Source organism: Cervus canadensis, chromosome 24 (assembly GCF_019320065.1).
Source record: "Cervus canadensis isolate Bull #8, Minnesota chromosome 24, ASM1932006v1, whole genome shotgun sequence".
NCBI classification, from domain to species: domain Eukaryota; kingdom Metazoa; phylum Chordata; class Mammalia; order Artiodactyla; family Cervidae; genus Cervus; species Cervus canadensis.
The window spans coordinates 44,018,875-44,036,683 of NC_057409.1; the positions used below are offsets into that span (position 1 = coordinate 44,018,875).

The 17,809-nt window shown below is 36.9% G+C and overlaps 1 protein-coding gene across 3 annotated transcripts in view; it reads left to right on the top strand.

The window, feature by feature from the left end:
• Positions 1–17,809, top strand: part of TRAK2 (trafficking kinesin protein 2) — a 65,795-nt gene that overhangs the window by 26,615 nt on the left and 21,371 nt on the right. The window contains exons 2-4 of one of the 3 annotated variants that reach the window (XM_043444815.1): positions 1,332–1,619; positions 7,669–7,863; positions 17,612–17,688. In XM_043444815.1, the coding sequence (XP_043300750.1) occupies positions 1,529–1,619; positions 7,669–7,863; positions 17,612–17,688 (363 nt within the window). In that variant the 5' untranslated portion in view covers positions 1,332–1,528. Of the gene's footprint in view, positions 1–1,331; positions 1,620–5,593; positions 5,650–7,668; positions 7,864–17,611; positions 17,689–17,809 lie in introns of those variants that run through there. The other 2 variants (XM_043444816.1, XM_043444817.1) reach the window with 2 other exon arrangements.

The window sequence follows — 17,809 nt, forward strand, 5'->3', positions numbered from 1 at the left end:
TTGCTGAATAACTTTTCTGAAAGCTTGTATCAGTTTGCACTTTTATCAACAGTATGAGTACCACTTTCTCCATATCCCCTCCAACAACAAACACAATGCTTGTTGATCTAATGGATGAAAAATATTTTCTTTACATTTTAATTTATTTTAATTATAAGTAAGGTTGAGCATCTTTTATATCAGTAATTTTCAACTGGGAGCAATTTACCCCTGTGCCCAGGGGATATTTGATACTGTCTGGAATTGGGGGGGCTGTTAAAACTGGGAACAGGTCTGGGAAGAGGATTCTCCTGGCATGCAGCTAAACATCCTACAATGCACACTGCTAAACATCCTACAGTGCACGCAGTGAAGTATTATCCAGCCCTAAATAGCAGTAGCACCAAGGTTGAGAAACTCTGCTTAATATTATTCCATTTCTTCTTCTTTTTTGATTTGTTATCTGTAATTCTTGAGTTATTGTTTGCTTTAGAGTTTATAGTATACATTTTTGGAGTTAAACTTTGAGTAGTATTTTACTATTTCCTATATGGTATAAACACCTTGCTATAGTAAATTTCCATTTTTCTCTTCCTGGCCTTTGTGCTATTGTTTTAATACATTTTACTTCTATATATGTTATAGACCCCACCGTATATTATTATTATTTTACTTTAAATAGTAGATTACATTTTTTAAACAGCTTTCATGAATTTTGTATACATTCTATGTGTATGCGTGCTCAGTCAGGTCTGACTTTTGTGACCCCGTGGACTGTAACCCACCAGGCTCCTCTGTCCATGGCATTCTCCAGGCAAGAATACTGGAGTGGGTTGCCATTTCCTTTTCCAGGGGATCTTCCCAACCCAGGGATTGAACCCATGTCTCTGGTGTCTCCTGCATAGGCAGGCAGATTCTTTACCACTGGCGCCACCTGGGAAGCCCTATAATTTGCATTAGATTGCACATATTTCAAATATACAATTTGATAAGTTTTGACATGTATATACTTGTGAAACCATCACCATCAAAATATGAACGTATTTATCGTCCTCTAAACTTTTCTCCAGTCCCCTGGTAATCCCTCCCCCGCCCCAGGCAACCGGTGATCTGCTTTCTGTCACTGTAGGTAAGTTTACATTTTTTTTGATTTTATATAAATGGAATCACAAATTATGTACCTTTTTTGTCTGGTGCCTTTCATCCAGCATAATTATTTTGAGATTTATCCACGTGGTGTGTGTATCATTAGGAAAACATTCTTAAAGACATATATTCCAGGTAATTGGATTGCTGTTATTAACAAGCATGCTGAATTCTAAAGTCACTTGTTGATGTGTTCTTTGTTTTAGGTCATGACCATCCGAGGTGTGATAATCACATGAGAGCACTCTGCTCCTGATGTCATTTGTCTCATCAAACAAAAATTTATTTAAAAGTAAATATCCCTTTGACCAGAACCTTTCTTTATTCAATGGCTTGATGGATTTCCTTTACTCTGATTCAAACCAAAGCTATCCTTCTCAACCAAAACAAAAAAGGATTTTGCATGAGTCAATCCCAGGATGCCACTTTTACAGCACCGATGGGTGAAGAAAACCTCATGAATATCAATCACAGAGACTCAGAGAGCATCACTGGTGAGTCCAGTTTAATAAATGAAGTGCTCTTGCCTACAGGACAAAATGCATTTAAGACCCACCATGATGAAACTCAGCCTCTCTCTCCAGCCTCGTCTTCTGAGAGACCTCTGAATTAATCTCTCCGTCCTCAGGTCTCGTATCACAATGGTCCCCAGCCTTTTTGGTCCACAACTGGTTTCACGGAAGACAGTTTTTCCACGGATTGGGGCAGGTGTAGGGGGGTGGTTTCTGGATGATTCAAGCATGTTACATTTATTGTGCGCTTTATTTCTATGAATATTATATCAGCTCCTCCTCAGACCTTCAGGCATTAGATCCCAGAGGTTGGGGATCCCTCTTACTGCATTATCAAAATCTGCCTTGGGTGCTGATCCTTGTCTATGTCTGACTCCCTATATCTGTAAGCCCTGATCAGTAGAAACTGCGTCATACTCGTCTTCCTTGTCTTATCTTCCTATTCCCATCTTCCTATCTCCGAAAAGACAGAGTTGCTACCTATACCCTGCAGTCACTTAACAACAGTATCTGGCACATAAGGCTCTCAGGACATATAAGTTTGCAAAACAGGTACAACCCTGTAAGTCCTCATCTGCAAGACTAAATTTTAAAAATTCTGTATACCCAATTTTTTTCCTAAACTTTGTTTCTAAAACTCACTGGTCCACAAAACCTGACCTGTCCAGTTATTTCTAGATTTATCCCACTTTGTTTGAATGTTTGTTTGCTGAAAAATGTATTAATGTGTTTAAATATGGGATACTGCTACAAAACCAGTTGGAGGTGTTATATAACATACAGTAAATGCACAGGACAGCTTTTCTAAAACTCCATAAAATTCTGAAACGCATCTAAATCTGTAGGGTTTTTTTTTTCCTGTTATTTATTCACCAGTACTGAGATATGTGTATTAAGATGCACCCATTTTAAGTGTAGAGTTTGGTTTTGACAAATATGTACACTCATGTAACCACCAGTATAATCAAGTTGTAAGATATTTTTATTATCCCCCCAAAGTTCCCTCATATCCAGATCTCTCCAGCCCTCAACTGCTAACTCCAGTCAATGTGCTTTTTGTTACTATGGTAACAGAAAAAATTTGCTTGTTCTGGAAGGTCATATAAATTAATCTGTCTTTTGTGTCTGGATTTTTTATGCAGCAAAGTGCTTTTGAGATTTATCAACATTGTGGTATGTGTCAGCAGTTCATTTGTTTTTATTGCCAAGTTACAACTACTCAACTCTGCTGTTACAGCAGTAAAGATGTCATAGACGATCCATAAAGGAACATATATAATTGTTTCAATAAAACTTAATTTGTAAAGCCAAGCAGAGGCAGCAGGCTAGATAGAGTTGGCCTCTGGGCCATAGTTTCCTGACCTCTTCACAACAACATAACACTTGGTAACATCAGTGTTTTTGTTTTAGCCAGATACACGCCCACTAGAATGGTATCTCTGTGTGATTTCAGTTTCTTTTTCCCTGAAGACTAAAGATTTTCAGTCTCTTCTTGTGCTTATCGGCTCTTTCTAGATACTTGGAGTTTTCTATTTAAATCATTTGCTCATTTTTATATTTGTCCTACTATTGAATTATAAATGTTCTTTATATATTCTATGTAAATTCTTTGTTAGGTAAAGGGGTACAAATATTTTCTTCCAGACTGTGATTTGCCTTTTCATCTACTTAATGGTGTCCTTTGAAGAGCAAAAGTTTAAAATTTTGGTGGAGCCCAGTTTATCAAGTTTTGCTTTTATAGTTCATATTTTTTGTGTCATTTCTAAGAAATCTTTGCATAGTTCAGAATCACAAAGATATCTCTTCAGTTTACCTTTAAGAGTTTTACAGCTTTTGCTTTTACATTTAGGTCAACTGTCCATTTTATAATTAATTTTAAAGATATAATCAAGTTAGGGTCCAGATTTTTTCCCCAGTTAAATATTTAATTGTTCCTGCACCATTTGTTGAAAGCATTATCTTTTATGCTGTTGAATTACTTTGGTAATTTCATTGAAAAATCATTTATTTTTATATGTGTGGGTCTATTTGTGAACTCTCCATTCTGTTTCTTTAATCCCTAAGTCTATCTTTACATAAATACTACAATGTTTTGATTACTATAACTCTATAGTAAACCATTTTATTATTATTTTTAATTTGTTTCTTTTCTTTCTTTTTACTTAAACTTTTATACAAATGATCCAATGCTAATTGTTATTTTTTGGAATTTAAGAAGTTATTAACAACTGAAAAGACAACACAGTGTTAGTACAATCTGTATTTTAAAAGCATTAATTTGGATTGGTCCTGTACAGAAATCTATAGTAAATTTGGAAATCAGGTAGTATACATTCTCTAACTTTGCTCTTCTTTTTAAAAACTTATTTTGGCCATTCTTGACCTGTCACATTTCTATATAAATTTTAAAACCAGTTTGTCAGTTTCAGCCAAAAAAGAGTGATGGAATTTTGAATGGAATGATACACACTTGATAAAGAATTGACATCTTAAGACTGTTAAGTCATCTAATCCTCCATTTATTTAGGTCTTCTTTAATTTCTCTAAATAGTACTTGCAATTTTTGTTACACAGGTCTTGCACATACTTTATTAAATTTAATCCTACATTGTTGGTTTTTTCCTGCTACTATAAATAACATCATTTATTCAATTTTATTTTCCAGGTGTTATTACTAGTATGTAGAAATGAAATTTATATATTGACTTTGTATTCTGCAACTTTGCTTAACTTAGTTTTATTAACTTTGTCTACATAAGTCACTGGTGCTCTGGGTTTTTTCCCTAGTCTTTTTTCATTTGAGATAGTTACCATTGCTGTGCCTTCAAGTCTACTTTTCTTTGCTTCTGGAGCGTGTCTAATATGTTAATGTTATCCAGTGAATTTTTAATTTAGATATTGTACTCTAGTTCTGGGGGGCTTCCCTGGTGGCTCAGACTGTAAAGCATATGCCTACAATGCAGGACACCTGGGTTCAATCCCTGGGCTGGGAAAATCTCCTGGAGGAGGAAATGGCAACCTACTCCAGTATTCTTGCCTGGAAAATCCCATGGACGGAGGAACCTGGTAGGCTACATGGGGTGGCAGAGTCGGACACGACTGAGTGACTTCACTTTCTTTCACTCTAGTTCTATTTGAATTTTAGAAGTATAAGTATACCTTTTGTTTCTCTTTTCATCAAATTTAAGTTTTCCTCTTAAATCTTTGAGCATATTTATAATGGCTTTTTAAAAATTTCTCTTTACTAATTTTATCATTTTTGTCATTATTGGGCTTGTTTCTGTTGATTTATTTTCCAACTGGTAATGGGCTACAAATTGCTTATTCTTTGCATTTCTAGTAACTTGTTATCAAATATTTTGAATGTTACATTGATGTTTGAATTTTGTTGTCTTATTTGGAAAACTGTTATTTTGGCAGGTCCTTAAATTACTTGCTGATAAGGTCAGTTCTTTTGAGTCTTGTTTTTAATCTTTGCTATCTGAGTTTGTAGATCACAAGACCATATTCCATTATGCTTTATTCTAGCATTAATTTAATTCTACTAGTAGCAAGCACAACCCTTCTAGGATCTTTTGATTGTCTCAACTTTTCATTTTCTTGGGCTCCAGAATCACTGTGGACAGTGACTGCAGCCATGAAATTAAAAGATGCTTGCTCCTTGGAAGAAAAGCTATAGCAAACATAGGCAGCATATTTAAAAAGCAGAGAAATTACTTTGCTGACAAAGGTCTATCTAGTCAAAGCTATGGTTTTTCCAGTAGTCATGTATGGATGTGAGAGCTGGACCATAAAGAAGTCTGAGCACTGAAGAATTGATGCTTTTGGACTGTGGTGTTGGAGAAGACTCTGAAGAGTTCCTTGGACTGCAAGGAGATCAGACCAGTCCATCCTAAAGGAAATCATTCCTGAATATTCATTGGAAGACTGATGCTGAAGTGCCAATACTTTGGCCACCTGACGTGAAGAGCTGACTCATTGGAAAAGACGCTGATGCTTGGAAAGACTGAAGGTAGGGGGAGAAGGGGACGACAGAGGATGAGATGGTTGGATGGCATCATCAACTCAAAGGACATGACTTTGAGCAAACTCCGGGAGATGGTGAAGGACAAGGAAGCCTGGCATGCTGCAGTCCATGGGGTTGCAAAGAGTTGAACATGATTGAACGACTGAACAACAACACTGTTCATTAGGTTTTTACACTCTGGCTAGATGAAATTCAAGCCTTTCTTAGCTTTGCATAGGAGAGTAACATAAGAAAGATATGAAGATGTGGAGGAAAATATGAATGTAATGAGAACAGATCACTTTGAGGCCATATTCAAGAGAAACAAGAGGAGACCTTCCTTGAATCTAAATGAGGCAGTGTGGCTAGAGAGAAGTGAACACAAGAAAAGAACATTTGAAGGATAAAAATGTTAGGACTGGACAATTAGAAAATCACTAAATAGTACATTATCAGAAATACGGAAGCAAATAGGAGGTGCTAGTCTGAAGGATATTATTCGAATCTACTAAACCTTGAGTGTATACTCATTTTGGAAGTAGGTAACTGGTAATCGTGAATTTTCACAGAATTTCATTAATGCTTATTAAAAGAAAATTTGTAGGGAATAGTAGTTATTTTAATGGATATTAATTTTGCCCATCATTTGCATTATACCCTTGAGTGTCTCAGAGTTTGTTTTCAGCTCTGCATGTATTGATAGTCAACTTCTCTTCCTGCACATATTGTAACAATAATAATATGTATGTCATATATTCATGGCAGGAAAAATTTGAATAGTCACACAGAATTCATAGTAATATTATTTGGATGTATTTTTGGAGTTCTTACTTAAGCAATCTGCTAAGGGTTGACAGGAGCTTCTTCAGACCCACATTTAAGGTTTTAAATGTACCTCATATCTGTGATTATGTACCTCATGTTTTGGTTATGAAGCCACTGCTTGTCTTTCTATATGGAGAGGATTTTCTAATATGGTCAGCCCCCTCATATTTGATTAATGTCAGCCTCCTCATTTTTGAATTAAAGTTAAGTAGTTGAAATTTACTTTTTTAAGGTACATTTGCTTAAAATAAACCTTGTTGTTCTTTGCCAGAGTCAGAACATGTTTCTCGTGCCACCCACAAAGGAAATACCCGATGTCTTTAAAAAATGAGAGGGTTGAGATGACATCCTGTATTTTCTGTATTTTAAGCCCTAGTATTTTAAGCATATTAAAAAGGGTAACCTTTTTTTGTAAACTGCTAAATGTGGAAGGTGTTAAATGATGAGCAGCATTTGGAATGAGAAGCCAGGAGCAAACACATGAAGATAGAGAAGCCCAAGAGAAGTGTATGCAGGGACAGTTAGAGGTGTGCAGGTGAGAGTAGTGATGTAAAAGATATTCAAGACTTTAAATGTATCACATCTTTAAAGTAGAAGTGATTACGTACTTATTCTAGTACCAGTGTAGGACACTGTGCTGGAATGTTAACATTACTGCTTAACATTTAACCAGTAAACATTGATTTTTTTATATCTAGCTTCTGGGAGAATATAGTAAAATGTAACTTTTCCATATTTTGAAGAATCCTCCACAGAGGTCAAATTCTATTATTGAAGAACATATTGTTTTATTCCTTTTGAACTCACTATTTTCTGCTGGTTGTCTTGTTGCCTTTTTTCCCTCAAGCGTATGAGTTATTTGAGATCACATGTCTTTTGAGCGGCACTAAATAGATTGATAAGGAGGAAATAATAAAATCTAAACTTAAAGACGTAGTTATATTCCCTAAGCAATATACTTTAAATAGAGTATAATTAAAAGTCATGGTAATGTTTCTATTGTGGAAGTTCTTATATTAAAGAAACCTAGAGAAAGACCACCTGGAATTCTAGGATACAGCGATAAAAATCATTGGCGACATGATCTTGACTAATGTTTCTTGATTGTCTTACTTTCACAGAACTAATTTCACTGATTTTTCTCTGTAGCCTAGTAAATTGGAATATATTGGATTCATTTACATGGAATCTTCTCCTCAGATGTCTGCTCCAATGAAGATGTCCCTGAAGTTGAGCTTGTGAGCCTGCTAGAAGAACAACTACCCCAGTATAAGCTCAGGGTGGACTCTCTCTTTCTTTATGAAAATCAAGATTGGACTCAGTCCCCACACCAGCAGCAACATGCATCTGACACCCTCTCTCCAGTACTTGCTGAAGAGACTTTCCGTTATATGAGTGAGTATTTGAATTTATCCGCTGAACTAAAGATCATGAGTGTCTTGTTGACTTTTACAATTTTTGGCATCCCTAAATGTTGTTTAGTTTGTACCTACTTTTAACTCAAACTGCTTTAACAACGTGAAGAGATGACTCTAATTGTGTTGTGTCTGAACGCAGAAAGTTTAACGTTTTTAAGAATCTGAGTGTCCAGGGTTGTGAGCATACCCAGAGGTTTCCAATTCTCTCCTCTTTTCCTTCATACTTTCCTCAAACTGAGTAGAAAGGGAAACATTTTTTTAAAAAGTAGTGAACGTGTTTAAATTTTTAATATCCCTTTATATTTGTTATCTTAATATAATATTTAGTCCGTTAAACTGACATAGCCACAGGAACGTGTCAAGTCATTAAGAACCATAGTTCTTGGATACGTAAGTAGTTTTAATAATGCCAAGGAGAAATACATGCACACTATATAGTCATCTTCATTATTTACATAAGGATTCAGAGAGAATATTTCAGTGAGAAACTAAGTCAGACATGTCCTAAATATAGATATGTTTTATCCCACACCCTTAAAAAATGACAAAATTAAATAGAACTCTATATTTTAAAGTTTAAAGAGTGATCTTTTTTGTTGTTGTTTTTTACCTTATTCCAAAAATCTGCATTCAGGCTGAGCTTTCCTTTTTTTAGTGTGTTCACTATAAAGATGTTGTATGCATAATAGCTATTAGAATACATAGTAAGTCTCTGAGTTCAATATTGATATATTTATAAAACTATTTTCATTTGAATTAGATATGAGATTGCATCAGCTCTTAGATATTTGCCCAGTGAGTGTTTCCATGTTTTAAAGATTCTAGCTGGAGAATGATTGTTGTGAAATCTTCATTTTCATAGTAATCATTAACTTTTAATGGTACTTTCCTACAACCAGGTTACTTACTGCTCAGAAAAAGAATTGTAAAATTTGTTTAAACTTGAATTAGGAACTCAAAACAGAACTGTTTCTGTACAGTTTATTCTATTAAGTAGCTGAATATTAAATTAGGGCTCTTAAGGTTTTCTTAAGTTTTTAGTTTGAGAAATTACTTACTTGAGATTTCTGGAAAATGCTTTTTAAAAGGCACGTTTTTAGATTCCATTTTCCTTTGTTCCATGAGTTTTTAGATTTGTGAGAAAATTTCAAACTGAAATTTTGTCAGGATAAATTTAGTTTGTCATTATTTTCATAAAGTGGTACAGAAAGTGCACTTAGTTTACATGTTCTTTGTTCTGTACATCACTAGAGGGGGCAGGGAGGGGAGACTAGCTAGAAAGATGTTTTAGGTTATGATTTAATGGAGTTGCTGTTAGGATGAATTTTACATAAAAAGACTAGAAAATGTAAACAGATTCTAAAATACTTTGTTTATAGGTAAACAAGAGTGTAATTAAAACTAGAGGTTAATAGGATGTTACAAGATCCATACTTCCAGGATGTAGAAAACTGTCCTATTCCTTTCATCTAATGGTACTATTTTCACTTCAACAATTTGAACATTAAACTACATATGATTTACTAAGATCATGAAGAAAACAATTAGGATTATCATTGGTTCACTAATACTTTTTCTGTGTAACTACATGCTTAGTTGCTAAGTCATATCCGACTCTCTGCAATCCCGTGGGCTGTAGCCCACCAGGCTTCTCTGTCTGTGGGATTTACCAGAGTAGGTTGCCATTTTCTCCTTCAGGCGGTCTTCCCAACCCAGGAATTGAACCTGTGTTTCCTGCATCTCCTGCATTGGCAGGGAGATTCTTTTTAATCACTGATCCACCTGGAAAGCCCACTTTTTCTCTATATTGTACTTTAATTTCACTGTTATTTTAAAGTTATCAATTCTTTGGGTTAACAGTTCACACAAATATAAATAGACTTCATTATGAATTTGTATCTTATGAATGTAAAAGATAAGTAATTTACTTTATTTAGCACATTGACCAGGGTCTTAAAAAGCATGATACAAACCATTCTCTCACCTTTTTCCACTGTTTTCTGTCCCCCTGAAATGTCAAGATTTTTTGGTTTTGCATATTTACTATGGACACTGGCAAGCGATCCTAGGATTCAGCTCGCTGGTTCTATTTCAGTCCCTTCTTGTCCCTAGTTCCCTCACATGGCAGTAGACACGTGCTCACTAAAATGAATTATGACAACTAATAAAAGAGGTGCCAAGCAGAGGCACTTTCTTTCTTAGTTCACACAAAGAAGTTCAAAGTACCGTAAGAAGAAAATGATGAAATTTGGAAGGAAACGGGCAAAAGTTTTGGGATAGGAACCTGTCTCACATGAATAAAAGGATACTGGTTGTTCTCCAAAGCCCCTTCCAAACCAGAAAGAGATTGCTTTCATGTGTTTTAAAAGTAAACAATGGGTGGGTCCAGAAAAATAATTCCCTCCTAGTCCCTGCCATGGGCTTCCCTGGTGGCTGAGTGGTAAAGAATCCATGTGCAATGCAGGAAAAACAGGAGATGCAGGTTGGATCCTTTGGTTGGGAAGATCCCCTGGAGAAGGACATGGCAACTCACTCCAGTATTCATGCCTGAAGAACCCATGGACAGAGAAGCCTGGTGGGACATGATTGAAGCGATGGAGCACACAGGCAGTCCCTGCCATACACACACAGTTTAAGATACTCAAAGAGTGTTTTGCTTGCAGGGGTTTCTAATTTTATTAAGAGAGTCCCACAGTGACATGTGGGACAAGCAGTGCAATCAGTCACACCGTGACAGAAAGTACCATTTGTTCATGTGAAGGCTCAAAGTAGAAACCTGATCTGCTTTTCAGGGTATTTTTTATTTGGGAATAAAAGATCACCTTACCACTGCCTAATGCATAAGGAAAGAGGGGGTGGTTATATAAGTTTATTTAAGGCATCAACATCACTTGGTACTTGTTAAAAACACAGATCCTGTGTCCCCATCCCAGATCTACTGATTCAGAAATTCTGGGGGCGGGGCCTACTCTGTTTAAATTAAATAAGACCTCCTGCTGGTACTGATGCACTCAGATTTGAGAACCAGAGATCTGAAGCAGTGTCACCAAAACCGGCCACTTCACAGAGACGTTAATTGGAGAAGTTGAGAAACTAGGGAGGGTGCAGAATTTTGCAGAGAAGTACAGTTTTAGAGATTATTACTTCTGGTTGGTAGTTATACTTTTCCTCAAGCTCTGCCTTTGAAACCTTTACCTGCAGGAAGGAAATACAACAGGTAATTCTCAGGAAGCAATAACCATAAGTCTAGTTGTAGAGGTTAGTGGATTTATAATTCCTTTTGAGCAGTTCCATGGAAGAATTAAGTCATATGCTCTAAGACATCTATTGTAGAATGAGTTACCTTATCACTTATACATCATGTCCTATCTAGGTATTATTAGTGAGAAAATTCTCTCAAATCATTATCTATGGGGTTTAATTCTCTCCTGGAACCCCGTTGAGAAAGTCTGTCCTAGGTGATACGTATGATCAGCCTCCTTTTTTTTCCATCTCAGTTCTTTTGAAGGCAGTTTTTTGTATTGCAGAAATGTTCTCTGTATTATAGTAGCAAAAAAACACTGCTCTGGAGTTAAAACCTCAAAACCGGTCTGTAGTTATCAGAAGCTATTCCTGCTTTTACCCTGTCACGGAGGAAGTGTTTGTGTTTCGTTTTGTTTTTTGTTTTTGTTTTTTCATGTGGAAGAATTGGAGAGTGATGAAAGATCAGATATCTTTTAAAAATTAAATAACTGCGGTAAAAGCTCTACACCTTAAAAAAGGACATTTGAGAGAACTATTCAGGCACCATCTCATGTAAATAACAGGGATATCAAAATGGGTCAACATTGGCATTTTCCATCCTGAAAATGATTGGGGGGAGTTGATGTAAAATTATGTGTTATAAAGTAAGAATCAGTGAAGAAAAAGAATTAGTGAAGAAAAAGCATCTCCCCCGTGTTTGTTCAGGAACATTAGATTCTCCAAATATTAAACAAAAATACTGGACATTAATTAACAACCTTCATAAACCAAAGCTGTTCTGTAAAAATGTTTATTGTCTCTCTAATGAATAATTCTTTCTTAGAGTTAGAAGGTTCATGTCTGGAAACAAGCACAGAGCATTGGTAATTTCCGCACCATTTCGCATTTTTATTTTAACCTCTGAGAACTGAAGGGAAAGTAGAATTTGATAGGATTAATTATAATAAAGTCAGTCTGTTTGGCCCTGCATTCCTGGTTACAGAATTAAAGTGAGGAATTAGTCTATTGCTTTGAAAGCATTTAATCACCATGCCTAAATGCCAAGAGAACACTTAAGAGCCTTGCCCTGAGTGCTTTTGGAATCATTCCAAACAGCCTATCTTTATCAGGAGGATTGTGTTAAGGAAGAGAAGACAGAACTGATTAGGCTGCAAAGAAGAATCCTTTGTGTTCCTTTATCAATTGAGCAACTCTGTGCAGTTGAGGTAGCCCAGCCTTTGGGCTTGGTGGTCTACAGACTAAACAAACTGGAGAATTCTGGTTGCATTATCTAACTTCTTTCTCATAATAAATACTTAAGCATTTGAAAATTCATTTTTCCTTTTCGGAGCCTTTGAAGAAGAGCTGCTATTTTTTTATTGCAAAGATAACATTTGTTCTTCATTGAAAATTAGCAAAAAACTGACAAGAGAACAACAAATCAACTATAATCCATACTCAGAGATAATCACTATTAACATTTTGATGTACATTCTTTCAGCCTCTCTTGTGTATAGATATGCATAGATATGCTAAGTGAAGTTGCTCAGTCGTGTCCGACTCTTTGAGGCCCCATGGACTGTAGCCTATCAGGCTTCTCCGTCCATGGGATTTTCCAGGCAAGAATACTGGAGTGGGTTGCCATTTCCTTCTCCAGGAGATCTTCCCGACCCAGGGATTGAACCCGGGTCTCCCACATTGTAGGCAGGCGCTTTACCGTCTGAGCCACCAGGGAAGTGTATAGATATGAGTGCATGCTAAATCATTTCAATCATGTCCGACTCTGTGACCCCATGGACTGTAGCCCGCCAGGCTCCTCTGTCCATGGGATTCTCCAGGCAAGAATACTGGAGTGAGTTGTCATGCCTTCCTCCGAGAAATCTTCCCAGTCCAGGGATCGAACCCATCTCTCTTAGGTCTCCTGGATTGGCAGGCAAATTCTTTCCCACTAGCACCACCTGGGAAGTCCATGTATAGATATACTCACACCTTAAAAATAAAAGCAGGACCTATGTTGTTTTATAACTTGTGTTCACAGATGAGTACTCTAATATTTCATCAGATGAGAGCCTTTTGACCTTGGTGGTACTAAGGTAGAAATAGCAACATGGTGCAAAGACCCATCACTGAGAGTGAGCAGACCCAAGTTTTTTCTTAGGACCTTGTGAGGTGGAAGGTGTTATCACCTCCTTATTATATCTTGGCTTTGCCACTAATAGTTTGCTTTGCCATCTTGGACATGTCACATAATTCCTCTCAGTAAGGTTCCTCATGTAAGAAAATGAGATTAAACTAAATATCTTCTTAAGGTTCAGCTTGAAATTATTAGACTATGACAGATGGTTAGCATTTATAGCAAATATATTTTAGTTTCTCCTCACTAAAACATATTTTATTCCAGACATTTCTGTAATTACTGGGTCCTTCATTTTCAATTCCCGTTTTATCATGTGTGACTTGTATCTCACAGTGTTTTATTACAGCCTTAATTTACTGGTTTTACTTCAAATTAAATTTTCCACTTCATCTTCAACTCTTGTTAGTCAAATAATATAAGCCATGTCCTGCAGTTTTTAAATTAGTTGTATGAAAACTGTCTTTAACTGAGTTTCCAGGATTCCTGGTTCTTTCTTTGAGTGTTAATCCTGGCTCAGTGGTTTTCATCCCTAGCTTCACATCAGAATATCTGGTGTGTTTTCCTTGCTACTTGTGCCCTGGGGTCCCTCTAAATGAACTAAGTTAGAATCTGGAGTTGAGACTCACTGCACTGTGTTACATTTGTCTTTGCAAACATTGGCTAGTTTTTTGCAGTGTAGAGTGTGGTTATATTGACTTGATTTTCCCCCGTCTATTATTGACACAGGAGGTAGAAGAGACCACACACTGCATGTATCTGCCTCAGTTTTTCATCTTTGTTCCTGAGCTATGCCACCAAGTTAAACTGTGAAGATTCCTTAGGCCCAAAAGCCTATTTCTCTTATCCCTGTGTGGGCCATTTTAACTACTTGTAAATAAAAATTCTTTTGGAATAAAAATGTTTCTAGTTTTGTTTTTCTTGCTGCTGTTGTTAGTTTTCTTCTTTTCAGTTTAAAACTTTTCCAGCAATCTCTTAATACTGAAAACCCAGCATATTGTTTTACTTTTAACTAGAAGTAAGACTGTCATTAATAATTTGCTCTGGGTAATCCCTAGTTTCATTTTGAGCAGTGAAGCTGGGAAGAAAAATTAAAGGCTTAGATTAAAGTAAAACCTGTCTCTGGTATCTTTTGAGCAATCTTAAGTGCTAAGATGGGTCCAGGGAACTAAAGATAACTTAACTCATTGTTTCTGCTGCCAACTCAGTGCATTGTTTACAGAGAATTTTAAATCGGGGCTGTTTCATACATACCAGTTGTGTTTAAAGAGTATAGCTATGAATAGTTATGTAATACTTAGTTTATTAAATACTACTTAGTAAATTATCATATTTGAACCTCCTAATGACCTTGTGAGACTCTATCACCTCCATATTATAAATATGAATCTGAATCTCAGAAGGGGTAAGTGACTTGTTCAAGCTCACTCAAATACATGAATTCAGCTTCTCTGCTTCAAACCTCTGCTTTTTCACATTTCACGGCAAGCAAATTATAAAATCAGTCTAAATCAAACACAAGTTGGTTTCATTAATGCTCTCCAAAGTCAAAAGTTCCTCTCTTATTATGCATCATTGGCTTTAAAAGTGCTTGTGGAATCATTTGGGTCCTATCTGTTCTTCTCTTTGGAGCTAAATTCAGTTCAGCTCAGTCGCTTAGTCGTGTACGACTCTTTGCGACCCCATGAACCGCAGCACGCCAGGCCTCCCTGTCCATCACCAACTCCCAGAGTCCACCCAAACCCATGTCCATTGAATCGGTGATGCCATCCAACCATCTCATCTTCTGTCGTCCCCTTCTCTTCTTGCCCTCAATCTTTCCCAGCATCAGGGTCTTTTCCAGTGAGTCAACTCTTCACATCAGGTGGCCAAAGTATTGGAGTTTCAGCTTCAACATCAGTCCTACCAATGAACACCCAGGACGGATCTCCTTTAGGATGGACTGGTTGGATCTCCTTGCAGTCCAAGGGACTCTCAAGAGTCTTCTCCAACACCACAGTTCAAAAACATCAATTCTTCGGCACTCAGCTTTCTTTATAGTCCAACTCTCACATCCATACATGACCACTGGAAAAACCATAGCCTTGACTAGACGGACCTTTGTTGGCAAAGTAATGTCTCTGCTTTTTAATATGCTGTCTAGGTTGGTCATAACTTTCCTTCCAAAGAAAGGAGCAAGCGTCTTTTAATTTCATGGCTGCAATCACCATCTGCAGTGATTTTGGAGCTCAGAAAAATAAAGTCAGCCACTGTTTCCACTGTTTCGCCATCTATCTGCCATGAAGTGATGGGACCAGATGTCATGATCTTAGTTTTCTGAATGTTGAGCTTTAAGCCAACTTTTTCACTCTCCTCTTTCACTTTCATCAAGAGGCTCTTTAGTTCTTCTTCACTCTCTGCCATAAGGGTGGTGTCATCTGCATATCTGAGGTTATTGATATTTCTCCCAGCAATCTTGATTCCAGCTTGTGCTTCCTTCAGCCCAGTGTTTCTCATGATGTACTCTGCATATAAGTTAAATAAGCACAGTGACAATATACAGCCTTGACGTACTCCTTTTCCTATTTGGAACCAGTCTGTTGTTCCCTGTCCAGTTCTAACTGTTGCTTCCTGACCTGCATACAGGTTTCTCAAGAGGCAGATCAGGTGGTCTGGTATTCTTGTCTTTTTCAGAATTTTCCACAGTTTATTGTGATCCACACAGTCAAAGGCTTTGGCATAGTCAATAAAGCAGAAATAGATGTTTTTCTGGAACTCTCTTGCTTTTTCAATGATCCAGTGGATGTTGGCAATTTGATCTCTGGTTCCTCTGCCTTTTCTAAAACCAGCTTGAACATCTGGAAGTTCACGGCTCACGTATTGCTGAAGCCTGGCTTGGAGAATTTTAAGCATTACCTTACTAGCGTGTGAGATGAGTGCAATTGTGCAGTAGTTTGAGCATTCTTTGGTATTGCCTTTCTTTGGGATTGGAATGAAAACTGACCTTTTCCAGTTCTGTGGCCACTGCTAAATTAGTCAAGTGCAATTACTGAATTTATGGAGTGTCAGAAATAATGGGTTTCAGTAATGCAAGGAATATAACAGTATACAGTTCATTTTATAGCAAGGGCCTACCTATAATGAAGTTTATTATAAAGAAAAAGAATTTTAAAGCTAAAAGGGTTATGATTCACAATAAAACTACAAAAAGTCCTGCAAGTCCTATTCCTTAATTATTGATATTAGCTTACATGATAGCTGATCACAGATGTTCAAAATAGTCACAACAGAATTCTAATTAATTTCCTTTATACATTCAGTTCAGTTCAGTCACTCAGTTGTGTCCGATGTGACCCCATGGACTGCAGCACGCCAGGCTTCCCTGTCCATCACCAACTCCCAGAGTTTACTCAAACTCATGTTCATCGAGTCGGTGATACCATCCAACCATCTCATCCTCTGTCGTCCCCTCCTCCTCCCGCCTTCAATCTTTCCCAGAATCAGGGCCTTTTCCCATGAGTCAGTTCTTCACATCAGGTGGCCAAAGTATTGGAGTTTCAGCTTTAGCATCAGTCCTTCCAATGAATATTCAGGACTGATTTCCTTTAGGATTGACTGGTTTGATTTCCTTGCAGTCCAAGGGACTCTCAAGAGTCTTCTCCAACACCACAGTTCAAAAGCATCAATTCTTCAGTGCTCAGCTTTCTTTATGGTCCAACTCTTACATTCATACATGAGTACTGGAAAAACCATAACTTTTAACTCAACAGACCTTTGTCAGCAAAGTAATGTCTCTGCTTTTAAATATTCTGTCTAGGTTGGTCATAGCTTTTCTTCCAAGGAGCAAGTGTCTTTTAATTTCATGGCTGCCATCACCATATGCAGTGATTTTGGAGCCCAAGAAAATAAAGTCTATCACTGTTTCCATTGTTTCCCCATCTATTTGCTGAAGAGATGGGGCCAGATGCCATGATCTTAGTTTTTTGAATAACTCCTCACAAACTCACCCCTCAATAACTTTAGATTAGGGTGTAAAACAATTGGTAGTTTAGTTAATTCTCTGGCCTACATCTTCTGACATGAGTGAGACAAAATTCCAGTCTTACCACAGAAAGAGAAGATAGTCAGGAGGTGACTACCCTGTGACCAGTTGATACTTTCTCAATTCATTGTATGATATACGTTTTGTTTGTAGTACATTGGTCTGTCCTGACTGTCTAATGTGTGAAATATTTCTTTCCTTTTTCTTTTTTCACCTGTATTTTTATTCTAAATAACTTTTCGTAAAAGCCTGAGTTGTTTGTTTTGTTGTTATCTTTCAATTCTTATGAATATTTAAAACTTTGTGTTATTTCTATATCCTATAACCAAGTTGTTTTAACTATCTTAGTTCTAGGCACAGACAGGGTGGAACAGATGACCAGAACTTACAATGACATCGACATGGTTACACATCTCCTGGCAGAGGTAGGAATGTGTCCTTTTTCTCCAGTACAAAAAGTGAATGTTGAAGATCATTTAGGAGCTATTAAATTTGCACATCAATGAAGAACGATGATGTCTTTGCCCTAGGTTGTTCTGTATAAGG